The 22,985-nt window shown below is 42.5% G+C and overlaps 1 protein-coding gene across 1 annotated transcript in view; it reads right to left on the bottom strand.

The window, feature by feature from the left end:
* The window catches only part of PTDSS2 (phosphatidylserine synthase 2), a 1,400,831-nt gene that overhangs the window by 229,139 nt on the left and 1,148,707 nt on the right, over positions 1 to 22,985 (bottom strand). The window contains exon 12 of the mRNA XM_044059082.1: positions 6,390 to 6,535. Within this exon, the coding sequence (XP_043915017.1) occupies positions 6,390 to 6,535 (146 nt within the window). The remainder of the gene's footprint in view (positions 1 to 6,389; positions 6,536 to 22,985) is intronic.

Raw genomic sequence — 22,985 nt, 5'->3', positions numbered from 1 at the left:
AGCTCTAGTGTTTTTTCGTTACCATGAGCTTTAGTAACAGCTGAGTCGGATCTGAGGTTCAGATCCATACCCAACAGCTAAGGAAAGAACAGAAATTGCCATCAGATCAAGTTTTAACGAAAGCAAGAAAGTAATGCTCCCATTTAAAAGTGTTCAAAATATTTTCTGTCATAAAATGTGAAGTGGAAGTTTTTTCCCCATGAAGGTAACTTATCTACCCAATGGAACAGCATTAGCTGACTGTTAATCCTCCAAATCTGCATAGAAGAGTGCTCTCTTCAATGGCATGCAAATCCTATAGGGCTTGGCTCCTAAACCTGTGTTTTAGCCATCTCAGCTCAAAATGACAAGCCATTTGGGCGTGTGGGCCTTGGGAACATGGCCAGCTGTTATATTCCAGGCAGGATATAACCTGGTCTGATGGAGCGCCATTAATATAGAGTGAAAGTGCTTAACTTTCTTGTGTGTGCCATATTTTAATAAATCGAAATTTCAGTTTTAAGTCTTGCTAGCTGTTTTTTCTTACTTTCTCTCTCATATAACCTAAACAACTTAGGCTACTGAAGCAATGCTCAAATGATAAAAATGTCATCTGTCTGAAATAATCTGGTACCACAGGAAGATGTACACTCAGGGAAATGGTGAGACTGACAATGTGGGTTGGAGGAGGCAGCTTGAACAGGCAAATGGTAATTCTGATGTTCTGGACTCTACTTGATTTTGACAGGCTTCCCTTTCTTGTTGGAGCCTCGTTGCCATTGTTTTTAAAATCCTTTTTTTAGCACCTTGCTGCTTAAATTATTTTTTGAAAAAGAGAGCTAAAGTGGAAATAAACATTTTTATTTACTTAAAAAAAGAAGCTTTGAAAAGTTGTCAACTTTCCTCTCTTATAAAATCATTTTAAGAATTTCAGGTGAATAAGGGCAAAACAGAGCCTCCTTGTCTAGGGTAGAATTTAAAATTTCAGTCTTAACATCTTCTGGTAAACTTTGAGAATGCAACCAAGCAAATCTTCTTACAAATGACCCAGAAGCAGCAGCTCTGGAAACAGTGTCAGAGCATCACAGGAACACTTTAAGGAATTATTAATTATACAATATGATACAACACAGGCATTCAAAGGATTATTAACCTCACTAGAAGTTAAACAGCGTCTTTTCTCGGGTTCTCAAAAGACAGAAGTAAGACTTTAACAAGTAAGCAGTTTCTCCAGAGAAGAATAGACTTCCAGAGCTTAGACAGAATAAAGGATTCTGTCACCTCTACTAAACTAATTTGCTAGGAGTCCCAAGTAATGCACAACTTCGGATTTCTCCAGAATTATTTCGAAAAGCATCCCACTGACTTGCTTTGATAATGAAGTTACAAAAAAGACTACCCATACTTAGGTGAATTTGAGTAGTTCACAAAGGGTGCAATACACTAATACCTCTGCAGTCACTGGTGCAGTGTGGGGGTTCTGGAGGAAGCTCACAGGAATATAAATGGGACTGTGACAATACATGATGCTGTTATCCCCAGAAGATGAGAAGGGACACAAAACTGTACACTGTGCTTTCCACAGATTGTCCAATAGGTGATAATGTTTCAAAGAAAGATCATCAAGAAAAGCCCTACAGCACAAACAGTCTACGGCTGTTTTTAAGAAAGCAATAACCTAAAATGGAATAACAAAATGTCTTCTCTCTTAAAGCGATGTCTAAAGACTAGAGCCAGAGCAATAGCTATAAGACAGTTGACACTAGGAGCTCTGAGAAGGCCCAGCAGCAGCCAATCATTCAGCAATGAGAGCAATGGCATGTACATAAACTGCAAACTTAACAGCTACCTTTTCAAAACAATCCTGGTGTCCATGTAGAACCAATGGTAGATGAAGGGGAGCACACTATTCTGAATGCCTGAGATCCCAAGACAAAGCACAAGCAGCTTCTGCTACACCAGTGAACAGTAGAATATGCCAGTGGCCATCTGCCATACCTATTCAAGCACACCCAGCACTAGTCGAGAGAATCATCATCATAATTTCACACATTCTTCACAAACTGAATGCACTTCAGAATTCTGGATTACCATCCTGTCTTGCAGATTAGGGCCAGAATTTTAGACCCTTTTCAAATGAAGGCAGGTATTTTAATAATTCATTTTGAAAAACAAGATAAGTTCTTAAGCTAAGCTCATCCAAACTAAGCATTCTTTCATAATTTAACTACAGCATCTGCAGTAGTGCACTACATCACATACAACTACAAGGCATCAGTCTGCAGACACCAACAAGCCTAGTTAAAAAGCATTCAAATTTTCTCCAGCCTTAAAGACAGGAACAAAAAGTTTACATAAATGAATGGATGCAGGCCCTACAAATGGGGAAAATGGAGTTATTTTATACTCTTCTACAAAAGCTCAATCTTGATGAAAGCCATTTCAGTAAGTTACACTTGCCAAAACAGCTGTCAAGAATAACTCTAATGGGGAAGGTACACCTATGCCTTTAGCACTGTGGAGATCAAATGGTCCCTTAATAAATGGCTTGATGGAAACAGCATGTCAGCTCTGTAATGCAGTGGTGACTTACAATGTCTAGTTCAAACTGTTTTAGGTCACAGCTTTCTTTAAAGTTAAAAAATCTGTAAACAATTTCCCCTGGCATACTACCAGGGCCTCTTGTCCAAAGTCCTGTGCAGTTAGGACTTGCAAAGATGTAAAACACATCAGCTGACTTCAGAGGGTGAATGGGATCACACGAAAAGCTGCATTGGAAATTCTCAGGCCATTCTGCTCATTTTGGAGAATACCACTATCCTGATGACTATTTGGTTCTCACTATTACGAAAACAGCTTCATCCTACTCCCACCCCCTTCATTAACTTAACAGAAGGAAGTCACTGGCAGTAAGGAGTCATGTCACCATACCACATTTTTTTTTTAAAGTAGCCAGTGACTTCATTCTTCCCACCACAACCAAGACCAACATACGTGACAAGCATGGCATGGCCTTCCACTTGAACCTGAACTCACAATGAGGTTTGCTTTCCTGATATTTCATGCAACTCTTACTCTAGTTCCTCTAGTATCCAAAGGGATTGCTGATGCATTGTTAAGAAAGAAGTCCTTTCCCCTTGACAGTGGCCTGCTAAACTCAAGTTCCTCCCTCTCAAAAATCAACCCCTGGCTTCTGGCCACTTCTCAAATCTGAGTGGTTCAGTGGCAGTAGGGGTGGAGACATACTATGTCCTCACACAAACACCCAGCATTTTACAATTCCCCACACTACAGAAAGAGGTCAACAGAAGTTGCTGAACACCCTTGCATCAACACAGTCCCCGTCTTCACAAGCTCACTTAAAAATTCTGCTCATTTACCTTATTATTGTATAAGGAATGGAGTCTGTCTTTCCTTCAAATGCAAACCCCTGCAGATGCAGATTGGCACCAGTACTTAACTATGAATAAACACTTAATGGAAATGAGTTAAGCTCATTGTAAATTGCATGCTTTCAGACTTACTTTAGTTAGATTTAGCCCCTTTTCTTCTCTGCATTATGACCTTTGGGGTATTTTATATGTATGGTAGTGCGATGGGCAAAACCACCCTAAAAATTTTATTTTATTTGTACTCCACTCCCAAGTGGCACTGAATCCAAGATGTGATTGTAAACTATTATCTTTACAGAAGACTTCTCCCCTCAACTTTAATGCCTGAGAAACCAGACAAATATGGAGCATGGCAATATGGGAAAGAAGACAGGGAGTCCAGTTCCAAGGTGATGGCTGAGTAGTTATCTAATTAAAACCCTTTCAGCAATGCGGACTTCCTTCAAAGGAAAAGGCAAATTAGATGCAGTATCACAAAGAAACCTACATTTGGACTTTTTCTTAAGGGAATATGAGTATCAGAAGCAGCTCAGTAACAAAACTTCAAATTGATGGAAGAAGAGAATTTGAAATTCAAGACTCAAAATTCTGTTTCTCGGAAAAAAAATCAACACAAAGTGTGATTCATATTTGAGCATTGTAATTCAAAGTCAAAATGACAGCAGTGCTTCGGCTTTCATCCAGACGGCTTCACAAGAATACAGACTTCTCAGGAGGAGGACCAAGTATAAAATGACTAGTCAGATACAACCATATGTAGGTACTCATTGAATCAGCTTACCTTTTCAATGGTTTACTAAATGTTATTCTATCATATTATGTGAACTTAAAAGCTATCGATATAAAATTAATGATACACTTTTGAAGAAATCTTCCTTGAAACCAATCATCTGATGTGACGGACGATTTTAAGTGCTATAAAATACTGGTGAGGGTGTACAAGAGTGGATGCTTGTTTCATCAGATTTTCTAAAGGGGCTTGTGCAGTATGTGCTAGCTACTGTACATTGGTTCCTCTACATATGTGATTTTTTATCTTTATGTGATTTGTAGTCTTTATTTTTCTCATTAATTACTTAACAGTACTAACCTAAGCTGAGCCTGAAAATGGCCCAAATGGATTAGAGTTCTACCACAGCAAATAAATGGGAAAGACTATATACATAAATGTCCCAACACCATGCCTGGAAGTGTTCTTTCACTAGAACTACCAGAAACTGATACTGCCTATAACAGCAGATGTTAAAAGGAAAACATTTTTATTCTACCACAGCGGACTTTGAAACAAAAACTTTTTTCCTAAAGATTTTAACGCAGGATCAACAGTGAACTTGTTGAAATACCAGAGGACTCTCTATAGACATGTTTTCTCTACACCATGCAACCTTCTGACAGCACCTTATTATAAAACTGACAACTACTACTCTTAAAGCCTTGTATATAAATTAATTTCTCTTGTATACTTTGCATATTTTATCTATATTTTTTCTTTAATGATCTCTTCTGAAAAAGTGTACATGTTTATCTACCTGTTTTTGTACTATGTACACTATATTACTTTATTTTGTACTACATATTTGATTTTCATGTACTTCTGTACTCAGGTCATGACTGAAAAGGGTCAGCAGACCAGCTCACTCACTCTGTAATCAAACAGTTAATTAAATAATTAAATAGGCACAAGCAACTGAGAAGCCAGTGCACATGAAAAGAAAACTAGACAGACCAACTCAATAGATGATTTAAAACAGACCTTTCCTTAACTACCTCTACTACCAAGTACTTGTCATATGCCCAGCTGTCTTCAACCATGCAAGAAAAGATTATCCAAACAGTAATGAAAAATAACGAGCTGAATGAAAACTTGACCATGCCAAATGCCAGTGACTATCTATTCTACTACAAGAAATAACTGTCAGTGGACCACAAGTCTGGTGTTTAAGGGAAAGAGTCATGAAAAGAAAACTCTTCAGAACCATACACAGGTCCTGGCCTGTGATAAGAGAGCCAAGACCTTGATCAGCGTGAGTTATATATTCAAGAATGGAATGCGTCAGCTTGAACCTGGATATGCTCTTAGGAAAGACGACTCTGAGAAGAGACTCCTATTAATGAGTATTTTGAACAGTGGACTTGTAACGCACACACGGAGTATGGCACACAAGCATTACCGAATGCTACAGTATTTCCCATACTACTGATTTACAAATAGGGATGGTTCTCTCCTTAATCCCCACCTAGTTTTAACAGAAAATACTACTTAAGTTTGCAGTATGTTTATATTCTAACCAAACAAACATTAAACACTATTAGACTACCCTCACTAGTGATTTTATAAAAGAACACAAACTAATTAAAAGTTGTCATTATTGCTCTAGAGTTCCCTGGCAAATTACACGGTAAGCAGCTCTTTCTTACTTAAATTGAGACTGAGTATAGGCCAATACTCTTGACAATCACCTCTTCATCTGAATCTGTTGCAGGTCAGGTAATTTAAAAGAAGCAGACTCAAATCAGTCAATACTACGAAGTGAAAGAATAGCAAGAAGCTGCAGACAGATGAAAGACCTTGATTTTCCAAAGGTTATAGTGGACAGAATCATTTCTAACAACACACTATGAAGGGAAAGAATGGCAAAAAGGTGGAGACAGATGAAAAGGCCTAGATTTTCAAAAAGGTGATAGAAGACCAACATTTCTAAATATATTATACTATGGAGTGAAAGAATGGCAAGAATGTGGAAGCAGATGAAAGGCCTAAATTTTCAAGTGATGGCAGATGACAGGAGCATCTTTACCAACAATCACGGAGTACCACAAAGTTCATGACAAAACAGACAGCCATAGGTGCCCTTGATCTTGTATATGGAAACCAAGCAGGCAGTTTACAGGCTTTGGAGGTTTGTATATTTTCATTTGGCAATAACGGTAGGCATTTTGCTGTTGGAATAAAAACATACAAACAAAAAAACACATAAGTAAGAAACAACAACAAAACTGATTTAGAGCACTACTTACAGATCATCCATAAAGTCGTAGACTTCTCTCATAGCCACACCGCCAACATTAACAAAGAATACCAGACGTAAAAGGACTAAATAGTGCTCTGGAGGCATCCACAACACAAACTTCAAGTAAAACGTGTTCAACTCAGCCAGTAAAAACTAGACAAAAGAAGAAATTACATGTTATCTCCTAAACTACTAAAAAGAAAGTCAATGTGTGAAAACATTTGCTGCACAACATTCTTTTTTACTGAACATTCAGGGTTAGTTAATGAACATAACTCTCATCTGTATAAGAAAAACGATGTTCAAACTTACATAACCAAATAATATAGTTTAGTATTAATAGTATTAGCATCATGTCAAGTAGAATTATCCACTAGGGAACTTCAATTTCAATCTGCTCGCACAGACTACTACAGATACCTCTGACTTTCTCACTGAAATCAGCCTTTGTCAAACAATGAAATACCTCACCAAGTCAAACCTCAGATCTAGAAAATCATTCCCTTCTGGATCTTGTCTTCACAAACCTGTCAAATAATATAATCACAACAGTAACATCCTTCTTCCCTTGCCTAAATGATCAGTGCCCCATAAAGTTATTCTAAATCCTCTTAGGACCACCCCAAACTTACTCATGCCTGCCCCTAAACACAAAATATTACTGCATTAAAAGAAAATCTACAGAAGATTAACTGGTTACCCCTGCTTCAAAACAATGACCCAGATAACATCACAGCCTCCCAGTAACAAATATATTCCAACTATAGCAAAGAAACTCCCACTAGTCGTCAGATTCTTCAAAAGTAACTACAGGCAGTGGAAACAAAGACATGTAAAAAAACAAACAAAAAAAAAAAAAACAAAGATGGAATAGCAAACAAACACTACAGAACAAAGACCTCTTCGTCACAATAAGAAATTTTGCAAAAAAAAAAAAAACACGCAGCTATGAGAATCAAAGCTCATGTCCTACAGCCCACATAAAACTAACAGATTAATATACCAAAACAGCTATGAAAACACATCAACTGCATTACAGGTCATACCCTATCTTCCAACATTCTACTTCAATACTCTGCTCCTTATGTATGGTAACCTAATCAAACTAGACTTTCTGAATCAATTTACCATACTAACCGCAACCTGATCCCTACCAACACACTCAAATCTCTTCTACCAGAACTTTACTCTCCCACACTTCAAAATTCTGGAAAGATATTGAGTAAAACCTGGAGACAATTCCATCAGGCTCTCCAGCTGCTGCTCTCCTCCCCTGGTTCATTATCCTATACAAAAACCAAGGCTTCAAGGCCATACCAGCATTCAATAAGCTCTGTGTAAAATCTTGTCATTCACTCTGAGGGTCCTTAGGAGAAGAAGAAACATGTTTTGTTTTTTGCTTTTTTAAGGGGACATCTGCCTTATGAAACGTAGAAGACACTGATGTCTGCCTACACTCAACTGTAGTCTGGACTTCCCTCACCAGTATCTGAGGAACGCCACCTAGGGCCTTCAGTAAAAAGCAGCTATAGTGCCCCCTGAAAGTCTGAAAAGAGGTTGTGCATGCCCACAGAGGATGTGCGAGCAGCTGGATCCATGCCGGCCTCTGAACCGGTCGCAGCAGAGGAATCCAGCCCAGGAACGTGGTGAACTTCAGGCTTTCATCAGCCTTGAGAAAGACATCTGATGTAGGAGACACAGCTAGAGAGTCCAACCTGACTTTTTTTGACCTTCTTTGAAGACTGCTGACCTTCAGGCCGGGAAGTACTCTCAATAGTGTCTTTCAATAAAAGCTTTAGATGCTGGTTTTAGAGATAGACAGCAAGGGATGAAAGAAGACTACGTAAGGGCTTTGGAACAAAAGCCTGACAAATAGTACAGGACTTATGATAGAGAGAAGCACCTAAACAAAACAAGCACTGCTCATGACAGTCTTTATGGGGAATCCATCTCCCACACTGGCATTTACCCTTTCTGGATGACATGAAACCCCACAACACAAAAGTAAAAGGCAAAAAGAAGATAAGCAAAAAAACCCCAATGGGTCACTTATCTGAATGGCTAGGTACACCAGCAACAACTTGGGCGATCAGACTGACTATCAGAGATGGCGTTCGGACTGGAGGCAAAGTAGTTCTGAGGATGTTAAGTTCAGATGTCACCTTTATGCCCTACACTACGCAAGGAGCATATGTGTGATATACGGCACACCTTAATGTAACCTAAATGCTTTGGTACACTGGCCAGACATCGAGTCACCCATGGCAGGGGATCCCTAATGTAATGTATACTGCAACAGTGATATGGAAGGATATCATCCTTTACTAACTATAAAGTTTATATTTCACTGCCAACACAATGACCACATTATGAAAAAAATTGACTAGTAAACCCCTATCCTTAAAGCTGCTATACCAGAAAGCATCAAGGACTTCAGACAGATATTAACTCTACCCCGCCTTGGTAAAATATCTGAAAAAAATATTTGCTCAACTTACTGAATACACAGACAAATACTGCCTCTTCTCTCCTCATCAGCATGGATTAGGGCTTGGCTGAAGCACTATGGCCACTTTAAGATATTTAACACAGATGACAGCCTTATAACCAGGTCCATTCGACTGACCTGACAGGCATACTTGACCTTGTTGACAATGGCCTGTTCCTAAACCCCATCCTCGTAAATCAGAGTGTTATAACTGATACCATCTAAGTACTTATGAACCTAAAGGGGTTCCACAACAGTCTAGTCTATCTCCACACTACTCATTATTAATAAATTCCAAATGGGTCCGCCTGAAATCAAAATCTATCTGTATACATACAGAGTTCTTTATAATGCTCACTTTTATCCAACCACTATAAAAAATGAACTAGAAGACATGTTCAGCTTTTTCACACTACTCAAAAACTATGACTTTCAGCAAAAAAATAAATAAATAAATAATATAAACATGTGCTAAAGAGGTCTTTTGGCCACCCCTACATTGCTTCCTAATTGTTTATTAACAAATCATATATATATATATATATATATATATATATATATATATATATAAAACAGAATGAATTACTTTTATCCTATGTATTGTATCTGTAAAAGTGCTTTAAATTGATTAATGTAACAGTTTTTCTGTATGTATGAACGTATGGAGCTTTACTCCCCGGGCTCCGCTGAAAATGGACAAGTATCCAGTCGGAACATCCCAGTCAACAAATGTAAAATAAATAATAAATAAATAAATAATGAAACTCTTGTAACAGTTGCATATTAAATACTTATGAACTCGGCTGTCTCAAAATTTAACTTTCAGCACTACATAAAAAAAACAACCACATCAAAAATTAACTATATTTTTCTGGTCCAAAAATCTCTCACTTCCTCTAACTCTGAACAGCAGAGTAGCCTTAGGCAAAGTTATTCTTACAGCTCAGCTGTTATATGGCCTACTAATCTTAGTCAGTGCTGCTAAGAAAAATCTGTAATTGTTCTAAACAATGGCTACCAATATTCATAGGTTCATCACTCTATATTTCCCCAAAGAGAACATCACTGCAGTGTGTTAAGTAAGGCAAAGTGGTTCCTAGTCCAGCAAAGTTGCAGTCCCATACTAGCCTCATTCACATAAAAACTACTAAGCCTGAACTTTTTTTATCCAACAGACTAACAAAAAGCTTCTAACCATGTGAGAGTGAATTATCTTAGATGACCAACCATGGGGACTATGGAAAGAGTCCTGGCTGAGCTCCCAACAAAGGTTTATGAAGCTGGGAAGTAGCTGGTCTTGAGCAACATCTTGTCATCGTCACAAATGACGCCACAATAACAGAAAATTGACTTCAACTGTTTCCATAAACGGATAAAATGTTTGTCAGTTTGGGAGGAGGTGGCTGACAGTCCAACCTTCTTCACCACAGATGGCAGCATTTTACACATTAGCTGATTTCTCAAGTCTTTTGCACACTGAATAAGAGTTTTTTAGTCCCTCATACTGCCTTTCCTAGGCAGTCAGTCTTCTAGACTTTGAAACTTAATCTGAATCAGGTCTATCAGTTTGACACAGCTCAATGCTAAAAGTCTAAGCAAGAAAAATTAGAAGTTATGTACTCACCATAACGTTCCATCTGAGTAGGTGTATTCATTTGTCTGCAACCTGTGGGTTATGGATCCGATATCGGATCCGAACCGGCATGGTTTTCCAGCTATGGATCCAAGCTCTCAGCTCCTCCCCTCACCCATAATGCCCTGCTCTACCCTCATGACCTCAGATCGAGTTTGCCAAAGCAACAATACCCTAAAAAGGGTAACAAAGAATATGCAGGAAACTGAAAGGCCAGGGGGATAGGAGGGCGGGATGGTTGCAGACAAATGAATACACCTACTCAGATGGAACGTTATGGTGAGTACATAACTTCTAAATCTGAAGTAGGATATTCATTTATCTGCAACCTGTGGGACAGAGTCCCCAGCTACCTGAATCTTGGGCGGCCATCATGGAAGGATATTCCGGAGCACCGGAGCCAAAGGATGCTCTACCCTAGATGCAAGATCCAACTTATAGTGGGAAATAAACGTATGAGATGAAGCCCACGTGGCTGCTGCACAAATATCATCTAGAGGAATCCTAGCCTTGAAGGCTGCCGAGGTAGATACTGACCGGGTTGAATGGGCATGAACACCCTCCGGTGCCTTCCTGAAGCTTGATAAGCCAATAAAATGCACTGTGAAATCCAGCGGGACAGAGAAACTTTAGAGATTGGCTTGCCCAAATTGAATTTTGCAAAGGAAATAAACAGCTGGTCGGATTGCCTATGACCAGCTGTCCTGTTCAGATAAAATCTAAGTTGCCTGTGAACATCTAGTGAATGTAGCTTATATTCACCTTTGTTTTCATATTTAGGGAAGAAAACAGGGAGGTTAATGGATTGATTGATGTTTGCTTCAGAAGCGATTTTAGGAAGAAAGGACGGGTTGGTCCTGAGGTAGACACGGTCCGGATGAAATACCAAGTAAGGAGGTTTAGCTGATAAAGCTTGAAGTTCAGAAACTCTCTTGGCTGATGTAATGGCTACCAAAAAGGCTGTCTTGTAGGACAAGAATTTGAGATCCACCGTAGCCGCTGGCTCGAAAGGAGGAGCGGTCAAGGCCTGTAGGACCAAAGAAAGGTCCCAAGGAGGAACTGCTTGTTTTATAGGGGGCCTGAGAAGAAAAGTACCTTTAAGAAATATTTTACACAATTTGGCTGACATAAGAGGATTAGAGTCATGGCCAATGTGATAGTGAGAAATTGCCGCCAGTTGAACTTTGACTGTGGAACTGCTGGCACCATCGTTAAAGAGAGTGGTTAGAAAGTCAAGCACTAAAGGGAGAGGAACCGTGAAAGGGTCAGGCCTTGCCGCTCCGCCCACAAAGAGAAACGTTTCCATTTGCTTCGGTAAACCTTTCTAGTGGATGGTTTATGAGCCGCCACCAAAATAGCCTTTACAGGTGAAGAAATACCGGGAGTCCTTATCAAGAGTGGAACTGGAGCAGCCAAGCGGTCAGCTTCAGGTTGTCCAGGTTCGGAGGAGGAATGCAGGATGGATGGGATATCAGATCCGGGATGGGATCTAGAATCCAAGGAGGATTCACCGACTGAGACCTTAGGAAGGGGAACCAGATCTGTCGAGGCCAGAATGGAGCAATGAGAATCATTCTGCAACCCACCCGAGAGGCTTTCTGAAGAACTTGCAGCATCAGAGGCAAGGGTGGATAGGCATACAGAAGACCGGGTGGCCAAGCATGCACCAGAGCGTCTCTTGGGGTACCTCCGGGAGGAGGTATTAGAGCGAAAAAACTGTCGCACTTGGTGTTTGAGGGAGAAGCAAAAGATCGCATGAAGGGGTTCCCCACCGTGCGAATATGCGTTCCGCTACTTGACAATTGAGAGACCACTCGTAAGGGGTCAGAATGGTGCGACTGAGCTTGTCCGCTAGGATGTTGGACCGAAAAGGAATGTGCGTTGCTATTAAAAAGCGATTGGTGGAGATTGGCCATTCGCAAACTCTCATGGCCTCTCGACAAAGAGGGTAAGACCTTGTTCCCCTTGCTTGTTGATGTACCAGACAACAGACATGTTGTCCGATTGAATCGCAATTGTTCCCAAGGGAAGAAAGTCCTGAAGTGCTAGCAACGCTAAGAGCACTGCTCTCATCTCTAGAACATTGATATGCAGTAAGGTCTCTGAATCGTTCCACGTGCCTTAGACGGTCCGGCCCAAAGTGCCCCCACCCGAGGCGGAGGCGTCCGTGGTCACCGTGGCGAGAGGGGAGAAGCACAAAATGGGCGGCCTTTGTGGAGATCCGGGAGTGGAGCCACCACAAGAGGGACCGCTTGCAAGCCTTGCTGATCGCTATGGGATGATGCATGGGAGAGCAAGGTATGACCACTGTACTAAGAGCGTCCACTGTAGAATGCGATATTGAGCCTGGCAAGAGGAAGAAGTGCTATAGCCGATGCCATGGACCCTAGAGCCCTCAGGACCAACTCCGCTGGAACAGAACTTGAATGGAGAATGGCCCGCACCTGGAGCTGCAGATTTAGAACTCTGTCCGCAGTGAGGAAGGCTCGTAAACTCCTTGTGTCTAGCCTGGCCCCTATAAAATCTAAGAGCTGTGTGGGCCAGGTTGGACTTTTTGTATTTATTGTGATGCCCAGAAAGGAGCAAGATGGAGAAAGGAGTCTCGCCAATAGAAGTAGACGCCTTGTTGGGGCGGTAAGGCGCCAGTCGTCCAGGTAGGGAAAGTCCTGCACCCCCTGAAGCCTCAGGTGGGCCGCTACCACTGCTAATACTTTGGTGAACACCCTGGGGCTGTGGTGAGACCAAAGGGAAGGACCCGAACTGGTAGTGACTGGCTCCCAGTCGAAGCGGAGAAACCTCCTGCTGCGCCTGTCCATCAGGATGTGGTAGTACGCGTCCTTGAGATCTATCGAGCACATCCAGTGATTTTCTCCCAGAAGGGGAGAATAGTTTGCAGAGTGACCATTCGGAATTTTTCTTTGGGGACTGCCAGATTCAAGAGAGAGAGGTCTAGGATTGGTCTTAGTTTCCCCGTCTTTTTGGCACTAAAAAGAATCTGGAGTAGAACCCTGATCCGATCTGGTCTGGGGGAACGGGCTGGATGGCTCTTTTCTTTAGCAGATGGCCAATTTCTGCCAAAGCGGCCTCCCGTTGACCGGGTGGGACGTCTGGGAGGGACTTCAACTTTGGAAGGTGAAGGAAAGGAATGCGATATCCCCTGGATATGATTTGGAGAACCCAGCGGTCCGATGTTATGGACTCCCATGCCGCTAGGTGCCCCGAAAAACGTCCCCCGACTGCCTCCAGAGTAGAGCAGTCGGGCAACCCCTCAGGGTTGCTGTGCGGGCCGTTCAGAGAAAGGTTCCCTGGACCCGAAGTTTCTGGGAGCCCCTCTGCCTCTAGGGCGGCGTCCTCCCTGTCCTCCTCTGCCACGGAAGGACTGGTTGTCCGGAGCAGGCTGGGACTGCTGCGACTTCCGGAACCACATCTTCTTCTGACCCTTTTGGTTCCTAGAATAGGGCCTCTGGGGTGCAGAGAAGCGGATTCCGACGGCAGACAGCGTCTTCCCGTCCTTTTCGCTCTGGGTCAACGTCTCGCGAACGGTCTTGCCAAACAGAGCAGAACCATCAAAGGGGGCGTTCGCATAGACGCTTTGAAGGGCTCAGAAAAATCGCAGTGACGGAGCCAGGCCTGACGTCTAGTGACCAGTCCTGTCCCCGCAGCTCTAGCGGCGCCCTCCGTTGCATGGGAGAGTAGCCGCAGAAGTATTTGTAACTGACCTAAGAGTGGCCATACGGGTGGAGTGCAGAACTCTGTCCTCCTCCGAAATGGACTCAGGGGGGGATGCAGCGTATTCCTTAATAAGATCTCGCTGCATCCGAATAACATGTGCCAAATAGTTCAGCGCCCTTACCGAGAAGGTCGCCGAACTGAACATCCGCTTCCCCAAGCGGTCCATCATCCGAGACTCCTTGCTCGGTGGGTGGACTGAGGGACTCTCCTGAGCCAGTTCCCTCTTTGTGGCCGCCGTCAACATGGCATCTACCGGAGGCCCCTTACTCCAATGGGTCCGGTCGGATGGCGGACTAAGGATCCTATCCGGTCTTTTGGGAATTGGCTCCACGGTGTCCGGTTCCTTCCACGCCCTGGTGGTAATAAGGTCCACCAGGGGGTCGGCAGGGGGGGACACCCAAGAGGTAGACGGGCCCGTTTCAAATGCCTCCAAGAACACGGACTCGTCCGAGGAAGACTTGGGGGCAGACCACCCCCCCCTTATACGGAGCATTTCCATGATGTCTCCAAAGGAGACATCCTCGGGGGGTGACCGTGGGGAGCCTTCCCCTTCCTCCAAGTCCGTGTCTTCTGTGAGAGACTCGGGGGAGTCAATGTGCCTCCTTTTGCATGTATGCTTGCGAGGGACCTCCTCTGGGGGGCTGTCAGAGGAGTCCTCGCAAGCAGCAATTTGCTCCATAGGAGCAACTTGGGGCACAGAAACGGGCTGTCCCAGGGGCCGGATGGTGGAAGCCTGGCCCAGTGCAGAGGGAGCGGGACGGAGCCGAACAAGTGCCGGGGTCCGGAGACCCTCAACAGAGCCCTCTCCACTACATCAAAAGCCGAAGGGAGCCGACCTCGACCAAAGGATCCGACAATCGGCTCCCCTCGGATCCGAGTGGACCGAGCCGCGCCGGCACTCGGATCCGAAGGGACAGTACGCTCCGACACAGACGGCGCTGAAGGAGCACTGATCCCCCCGGATCCGAAGCTCGGATCCAGGCTCCGAGAGGTCGGGTCCGACGCACTCGAGGGCAGGGTCGGATCCGAAGTACCAAGTACTATCGGCGCCGACCCACCCCCGGCTCCCGAGCTGCTCGGCTCCAGCTGCTCCGGACCCCGATAGCGGGTCGGAGAAGGAGCAATAGGGTTAAAAGGGTGTTGAGCTCCCCGAGGGAGGCAAGAGCACTCCCATCTGCATCTGGGCCTGGATGAACCTTCTCATCATCCGGTCCAGATCAGCATCAGAAAGGCTATGGGTAGATCTCGACGAGGCTACCGAGGTAGGCCTGGAGTGCCTCCTCGATAGCCTCGACGGAGATCGGGTCTCCTCCTCCTCAGGACCCGGTGAAAAGCACACAGGGGACCGGAGCCGAGAAGGAGGAGACCGAACCGACAACGGAGCCGGGGGAGAAGCCAGCTTGGCTGGCGGGGCCGAAACAGAGGTCTCGGCCCGCCGCTTGTGGTGCTTCTCCCTCCGGTCCTTTTTAGTAGCATCCCTCTCCTCTCCAGAAGCGGGAGGTTGAGTCCCAGGAGCAGGAGGGGGTGCCACAGGGGGAACAACTGTAGCCACAGTAGTCCCCAAAGGAGCGGAGGCCGGAGCCGAGTCTGGCGGTAAAAGACCCGCCAAGACCAGCTTGGACCTCCGCTCCCTCAGTGCCCTGGGGTTGAACCCTGCACAAATGGAACAACCAGATGTGAGGTGTTCAACCCCGAGACACTTAACACACCGAGTGTGGCCATCAGCCGGTGAGAGCCTATGGCCACACTCGGAGCATTTTGAAAAAATAGATTTAGGCTGATCAGCCATAATCTATAAACCACTAAAAGCTACTAAAAGTAACTTAAAACAAAAAGACACACAGGCCTACACACACACTCTACGCAACAGCGAGGGGAGGGAATAAAAATTACTTAATTTAACTCAAAATAAACTCAAATTAAACTTTTCAGAAAGGGAAACCTAAACTTTCACACAGAATCACTCAAAGAACCAAAAAATGTTTTGATTTTACAAGTAATAAAATACCACTTAGCTGAGAGCTATGTACCCAAATCCAGTCACCAGCGCGGCAAACGAGATCTGAGGTCATGAGGGTAGAGCAGGGCATTATGGGTGAGGGGAGGAGCTGAGAGCTTGGATCCATAGCTGGAAAACCATGCCGGTTCGGATCCGATATCGGATCCATAACCCACAGGTTGCAGACAAATGAATATCCTACTTCAGATCAACCAATTAACCAGTTCTGTGGTCTTCCTGATCCTTGATCACCTACACATCAGTACAAAAATGAGATTTCAATTTTAGCTATAACATTCACTCCCTTTCCACACGGATTTAGTACCCATCACTTACTAAGATGCTGTGGCAAAGGAAAGGCATGTCTATATCTATTCATAGTCACTCTGCCTCTGAGGAAATTCACAAATTAAAAAAAAAATGCCCTGAACTCCTGGTGTCAGATAAGTACAAATACCACACCACTGCTAACTACAGAAACCCTTCTATGTTTCCCACTACCAAATATACCCACCTTATCGAGTTTTGTAAACTACGGAACCTACCTATATGTTCATAAACTGAACTGGCAATGGAGTCTATAACTATAAACTAAGTATACATAAACTGTACTCCTATGTATACATAACTGCACTGCCTGTGGCATTTACAAATATCAATTAACATACTACTCTCTGCAAGTAGACTTTATGTCAATGCAAAGTTAAATATGTATTTTAATTTTCCTGTGGAGTTTTTCTCCCAAAGTTTCTGCTAAAAAGTGGCTCAGAGCCCAGTTAGACTACCTGGTTAACAAATGGAGACAAATTCTGGGAAACTCTGGGTGATTTCAACTACCAATTCATCAACTAGCAAATGCACACCATAAACAACAAATATGCACAGTAATAACTTTATTAATGCCAGCATTCTTGAACAGACAGTGCCCTCTCCAACTATGGATTCAATTTTTTGTAAACTTGGTATTAATATAGCAACAATCCATTAAACACCAAAGGACTTTTCCACAGTGAATACATCTGAACAACCACATACAATGGATATAAAAAGTGTACACACCCCTGTTAAAATGCCAGGTTTTTGTGATATAAAAAGATGAGACCACAACGAATCATTTCAAAGCTTTTCCCACCTTTAATGTGACCTATAACCTGTACAATTCAAATGAAAAACAAACAAATCTGTTAGGGGAACAAATATAAAAAAATAAAAACATACAATAAGCTGGTTGCATAAGTGTGCACACCCTTAAGCTAAATAAATATGAAAAAATGTAAATATACAGACCCAACTGATATTGCCAACATCCTGGCAGATAGGTTCAGTGCTAACTTTACCCCCCTCTCACCCCCTAAAGAGCCCATCCCTATACCGGAAGAATGCAAAGTTCCTGTAATCACGGCTGCACAGGTAAAAAACACACTCTCCAAAGCCAAGAACACAGCATCCATGGGACCAGACAACATCCCAGGCTGTGTTCTACATGAACTACAGAACAAACTGGCACCCCACCAAAGTACCATGTTCAATCACAGCCTCACCTCAGGCTTTGTGCCTGCTGAATTGCACACAGCAACGGTTATCCCACTCCATAAGGGGGGGAGCCACCACGGACCCCAGGAACTACCGCCCCATTAGCCCGACGAGCCTGGTCTGCAAGGCCATGGAACGTATCATCATGGAACTTATAAACAAAGACATTGGTAATCTCCAAACTCTGGATCCTACCCAGTTCAGGTTTATAAAAGGCAGATCATGTCCCCTAAACCTGACAGACTTCTTTGAAGCAGTCACCAAAGCCGTAGACAAGGGTAAGGTGGTTCACACAGCCTATCTAAATCTTGCCAAGGCTTTTGACACCATCCCCCACTCTGGAATTATAGATAAACTCACTAAACTAGGTATAAATCCCTATGTCACAAGATGGGTTGCCAACTGGCTCACTGACAGAACCCACACTGTGAAAGTAGCAGACTCCAAATCCGTCAGACCAGTGACAAGTGGAGTACCACAGGGTTCAGTCCTGGGTCCTCTCCTGTTTGGTATCTACTTCTCTGAAGTACAGACTAACACAGAAGGTCTTTGGCGAACGAAGTTCGCAGATGACTGCAAACTAGGAGCCATAATCAAAACTCCTAATGATGTGGACATCCTACAAAAGGGCCTCACTGAGACAGATGCTTGGTGTCAAAGCCATGGCCTCAAGCTCAATGCCAAAAAGTGCAATGTCATCCCTTTTGGTAAAAACTCTGTACCCATGAACTACAACACAGGCGGTAGTATACTTAACAGCGAAAGTGTGAGAAGAGACCTTGGAACACAGGTGAACAGTAGTCTCTCCTTTGATAATCACATCGCCACAGTAGTCAGGAAATCTTTCTACATGACACACCTCATCACAAAAGGTTTCTCATCTAGAAAAAAAGAGGTCACTGTTCCCCTCCACTCATCACTCATTAGACCCATTATAGAGTACAACGCCCCTTTTGGTATGTACCTCACAAGACATCTACAACAACTGGAACGGCTGCAGAAATACCTCACAAAGAGGATTACCGGTCTCAAACAGATGCCCTACGCAGACCGTCTCAAAAAACTCCAGCTTTACTCCATTGCATATCGCATACTCAGAGGTGATCTCTGCCTAACATACAAAGCTATGTCAAACTCAGAGCTGTTGGACATGCTCCACTTAAAGAAAACGCCAATCCCTCCGAGCTACATGCTCTAGGGACCTAAACCTTATCACCACAATAAAAAGAACATGCCGGAGGGATAGATTCCTGTCCCACAGACTTCCCATACTCTGGAATAAACTACCTATCTATATCAAACAAAGCTCCTCATTAGCACTCTTCAAGAAAAATCTTGATGATTGGATGGGAAATAGGAAATTCACTCCAGGGATCACCTCTGTGGCTCTGCTTGACAGTGGCACAGGAAAATAATTTTCTTGGGTGGCAAAAGCCAGAGTAACTTTTTGGCTGGGCTTGTATAGGCCCCAGGGCCGATAGCCTAGTACCTACCTATGAACCTAATACTTTGTTGAAGCACCTTTTGATTTAATTACAGCATTCAGTCTTCTTGGGTAGGAGTCTATTAGCATGGCACATCTTGATTTAGCAATATTTGCCCACTCTTCCTTGCAAAAGCACTCCAAATCGGTCAGGCTGCGAGAGCATATCTTGTTCACAGCTCTCTTCAGGTCACCCCACAGATTTTCTATTGGATTTAGGTCTGGGCTCTGGCTGGGCCATTCCAAAACTTTAATTTTCTTTTGGTGAAGCCATTCTTTTGTTGATCTGGATGTATGCTTGGGGTCACTGTTGTGTTGAAAGGTGAAATTCCTCTTCATCTTCTGCTTTCTAGCAGACACCTGAAGGTTTTGGAAAAAAAGTGACTGGTATTTGGAATTGTTCATAATTCCCTTCACCTTGACTAAAGCCACAGTTCCAGCAGAAGAAAAGCAACCCCAAAGCATGATACTGCCATCACCATGCTTCACCGTGGGGATGCTGTTCTTTTGGTGATGCGAAGTGTTGTTTTTGTGTCAAACGTACCTTTTGGAATTGTGGCCAAAAAGTTCAACCTTGGTCTCATTAGACTATAACACATTTTCCCACATGCTTTTGGGAGACTGGATGTATTGTTTGTATTGTTTTGCAAATTTTATCTGGGCATGGATGCTTTTCTGTGTAAGAAAAGGCTTCCGTCTTGCAACCCTATCCCATAGTCCAACCATATGGAGAATACGGGAGATTGTTGTCACATGTAGTGCACAACCAGTACTTAACAGAAATTCCTGCACCTCCTTCAGTGTTGCTGTAGGTCTCTTGGCAGCCTCCCTTATCAGTTTTTGTCTTGTCTTTTCATCAATTTTGGAGGGATGTCCAGATCTTTGCAACATCACTTTTTGATGACTGTCTTCACCGTGTTCCGTGGTATATCAAATGCTGTGGAAATATTTTTTGTACCCCTCTCCTGACTGATACCTTTCAACAATGAGATTCCTTTGATACCTTGTAAGCTTTCTGTGGACCATGGCTTTTGCTGTAGCAGGCAACTGAGTAAATGTCAGGAAAATCCTACTAGGACAGCTGAACTTTGGGGTTAATCAGTCTCTTTAATTGATGGCAGATGTGTACCCAAGAAGACTGAATGCTGCAATTAAATAAAAATGTGCTTCAACAAAGTATTAGTTTAAGGGTGTACACACTTGCGCAACCAGCTTACTGTACGTTTTTTCTTTTTTATATATTTGTTTTTCAATTGAATTGTACAGATTATAGGTCACAGTAAAGGTGGAAAAAGTTTTGAAATGACTTATTGTGGTCTCATTTTTTATATATCACAAAAAACAGGCATTTTAACAGGGGCATATGCACTTTTTATATTTACTGTAGTTATATCTTCCCCTAGAACTCAAGTCAGATTTAACTATTTAGCACTCTCACATGACCCAATGAAATTTAAGGACCTTATAACAAAAGCATAAACTTTCCTGCAGTACCTTTGATGCCTTGTAAGCTTTCTGTGGACCATGGCTTTTGCTGTAGCAGGCAACTGAGTAAATGTCAGGAAAATCCTACTAGGACAGCTGAACTTTGGGGTTAATCAGTCTCTTTAATTGATGGCAGATGTGTACCCAAGAAGACTGAATGCTGCAATTAAATAAAAATGTGCTTCAACAAAGTATTAGTTTAAGGGTGTACACACTTGCGCAACCAGCTTACTGTACGTTTTTTCTTTTTTATATATTTGTTTTTCAATTGAATTGTACAGATTATAGGTCACAGTAAAGGTGGAAAAAGTTTTGAAATGACTTATTGTGGTCTCATTTTTTATATATCACAAAAAACTGGCATTTTAACAGGGGCATATGCACTTTTTATATTTACTGTAGTTATATCTTCCCCTAGAACTCAAGTCAGATTTAACTATTTAGCACTCTCACATGACCCAATGAAATTTAAGGACCTTATAACAAAAGCATAAACTTTCCTGCACCTTAACTACTGCAGTGAAGCAACTAGTAACTATCTGTTTCCAGTATGATGGCAAATTCAACAAGTCCCTGTGTTGGAATCCAATAATCAACAAACTCTACAATAAAATAAAGACCGTTTGGCACAAAAGAATAAACTTAAATCTCATTTTACAAGCAACCTTATACAGGGTAACAAAGAACTCAAAAAGAGTAAGACAAAAACCTGCAAAGACAATTAAGGACTAAATACTGCCACCTACTGCAGAGGAAATCACAAAACCATTTTAACATGTTACACATTTTAGAAGTATTATTCAAAGCAATGATTAGCTAGCAGAGCAGTGCCATGAATTTCAACTCGCAGGTTAAGTTCAGCTCCAACTTTTCCCTGCTCATTTCTAACAGTTTCTCTCTCCCCTTACTACTCAGCCCTTGCTTTTCAACAATATCACCTTTGAATGATTCTAAATGCCCTCTACAAAGCCAAAAAACATAGGTCTTGACAACACAAAAGGATGTCCTCCCAGGCTTTACTAAACACTGCCTCACTGACTGCCTTTTACACTTATTCAGTCCTAGCTTGTCCGCTGGATATGTGCCTGAAACCTGGACAGCTGTGAAAAAAGTGGTACCCTTTATACAAAGGTGCATGTAGTGTACAAGTTCACCGAGATCCTGTGAACTACCGGGCAAAAAGTCCTATCAGAATCACCACTAAAGTGATGGAACATACCACTGAGCTAAAATACTAGAACTCAAACAATGATACTGCAGCCTGCAGCCTCTTATTCTGAAAGGAATTCACTTTGTGAAAGGGAAGTTTTGAATATGGGGGACTTGTGGATGCTATGGACAATAACTAAGCAGTGCACACTGCCTACAAATATCTAGCCAAAGCCTCTGATACCATTTCACACTCTGGTATTACTGAGAACTCATCGGCTTTAATATTAGACCCCTATTTAGTGCATTTTAGAGCTAAATGGCTTATAGCAGAAACCACAGACATATGGTTAGTGGCACATTCCTATAAAAGGGTTGCACTTAGGCCTGTTTCCCCTGGCATATACTTTGCTGATGTCCAAACTAATGTCAAACGTTTCTGGCTAAACATGATTGCAAACTTAGTACAGTCTAACCTTCCAGACGATATCCATAACCTGCAAGACTACCTAATTCACAAAGATTACTTGTCTCAAGAACACAAATCTAAGCTCAAAACAAAAAATGCAGTATTGTATTATTTGAAAAACAAGACACACCTCTGCACCTCAAAGATGATACAGTCAAAGACTTGGGCATAACTGAGGAATACCTAAACTTTCATACGGACTGCAACAAAGAAGGAAGCAATTCTCTACAAAGGTGTCAGAAAGACTGTAGAACTTCTGTGCAAGACTGTATATAGATGATTTTGCATTTGCCTTACTACTGAAAGTAAAACGCACTTAAATCTAAAGCAGCTTCTCCAGTGTGTGCTAAATTCTACTATATATCTGTAAATATATATACATATATGCGTGTGTGTGTGTGTGTGTGCGTGTGTATGTATATATATATATATATATATATATATATATATATATAAACACACACGGTTACATGATATTTGATCAAAGATACTTTTTTTAGCAGTATGTGGTTCAGCCACAGGTAAGTACATTTGACTGTAAAGCCATTTCATCAAAAACTGCTGACGTCTAGAGATGGTGTTTGTAGTGGTGTTTTTGACCACAGAAGTTGTTAGGGTAGTAATTTAGATGA

This window comes from Protopterus annectens, chromosome 17.part0, assembly GCF_019279795.1.
Source record: "Protopterus annectens isolate FY-2018-M chromosome 17.part0, PAN1.0, whole genome shotgun sequence".
In the NCBI taxonomy this organism is placed as follows: domain Eukaryota; kingdom Metazoa; phylum Chordata; order Ceratodontiformes; family Protopteridae; genus Protopterus; species Protopterus annectens.
This window is presented reverse-complemented; position numbering and strand designations above follow the sequence as displayed.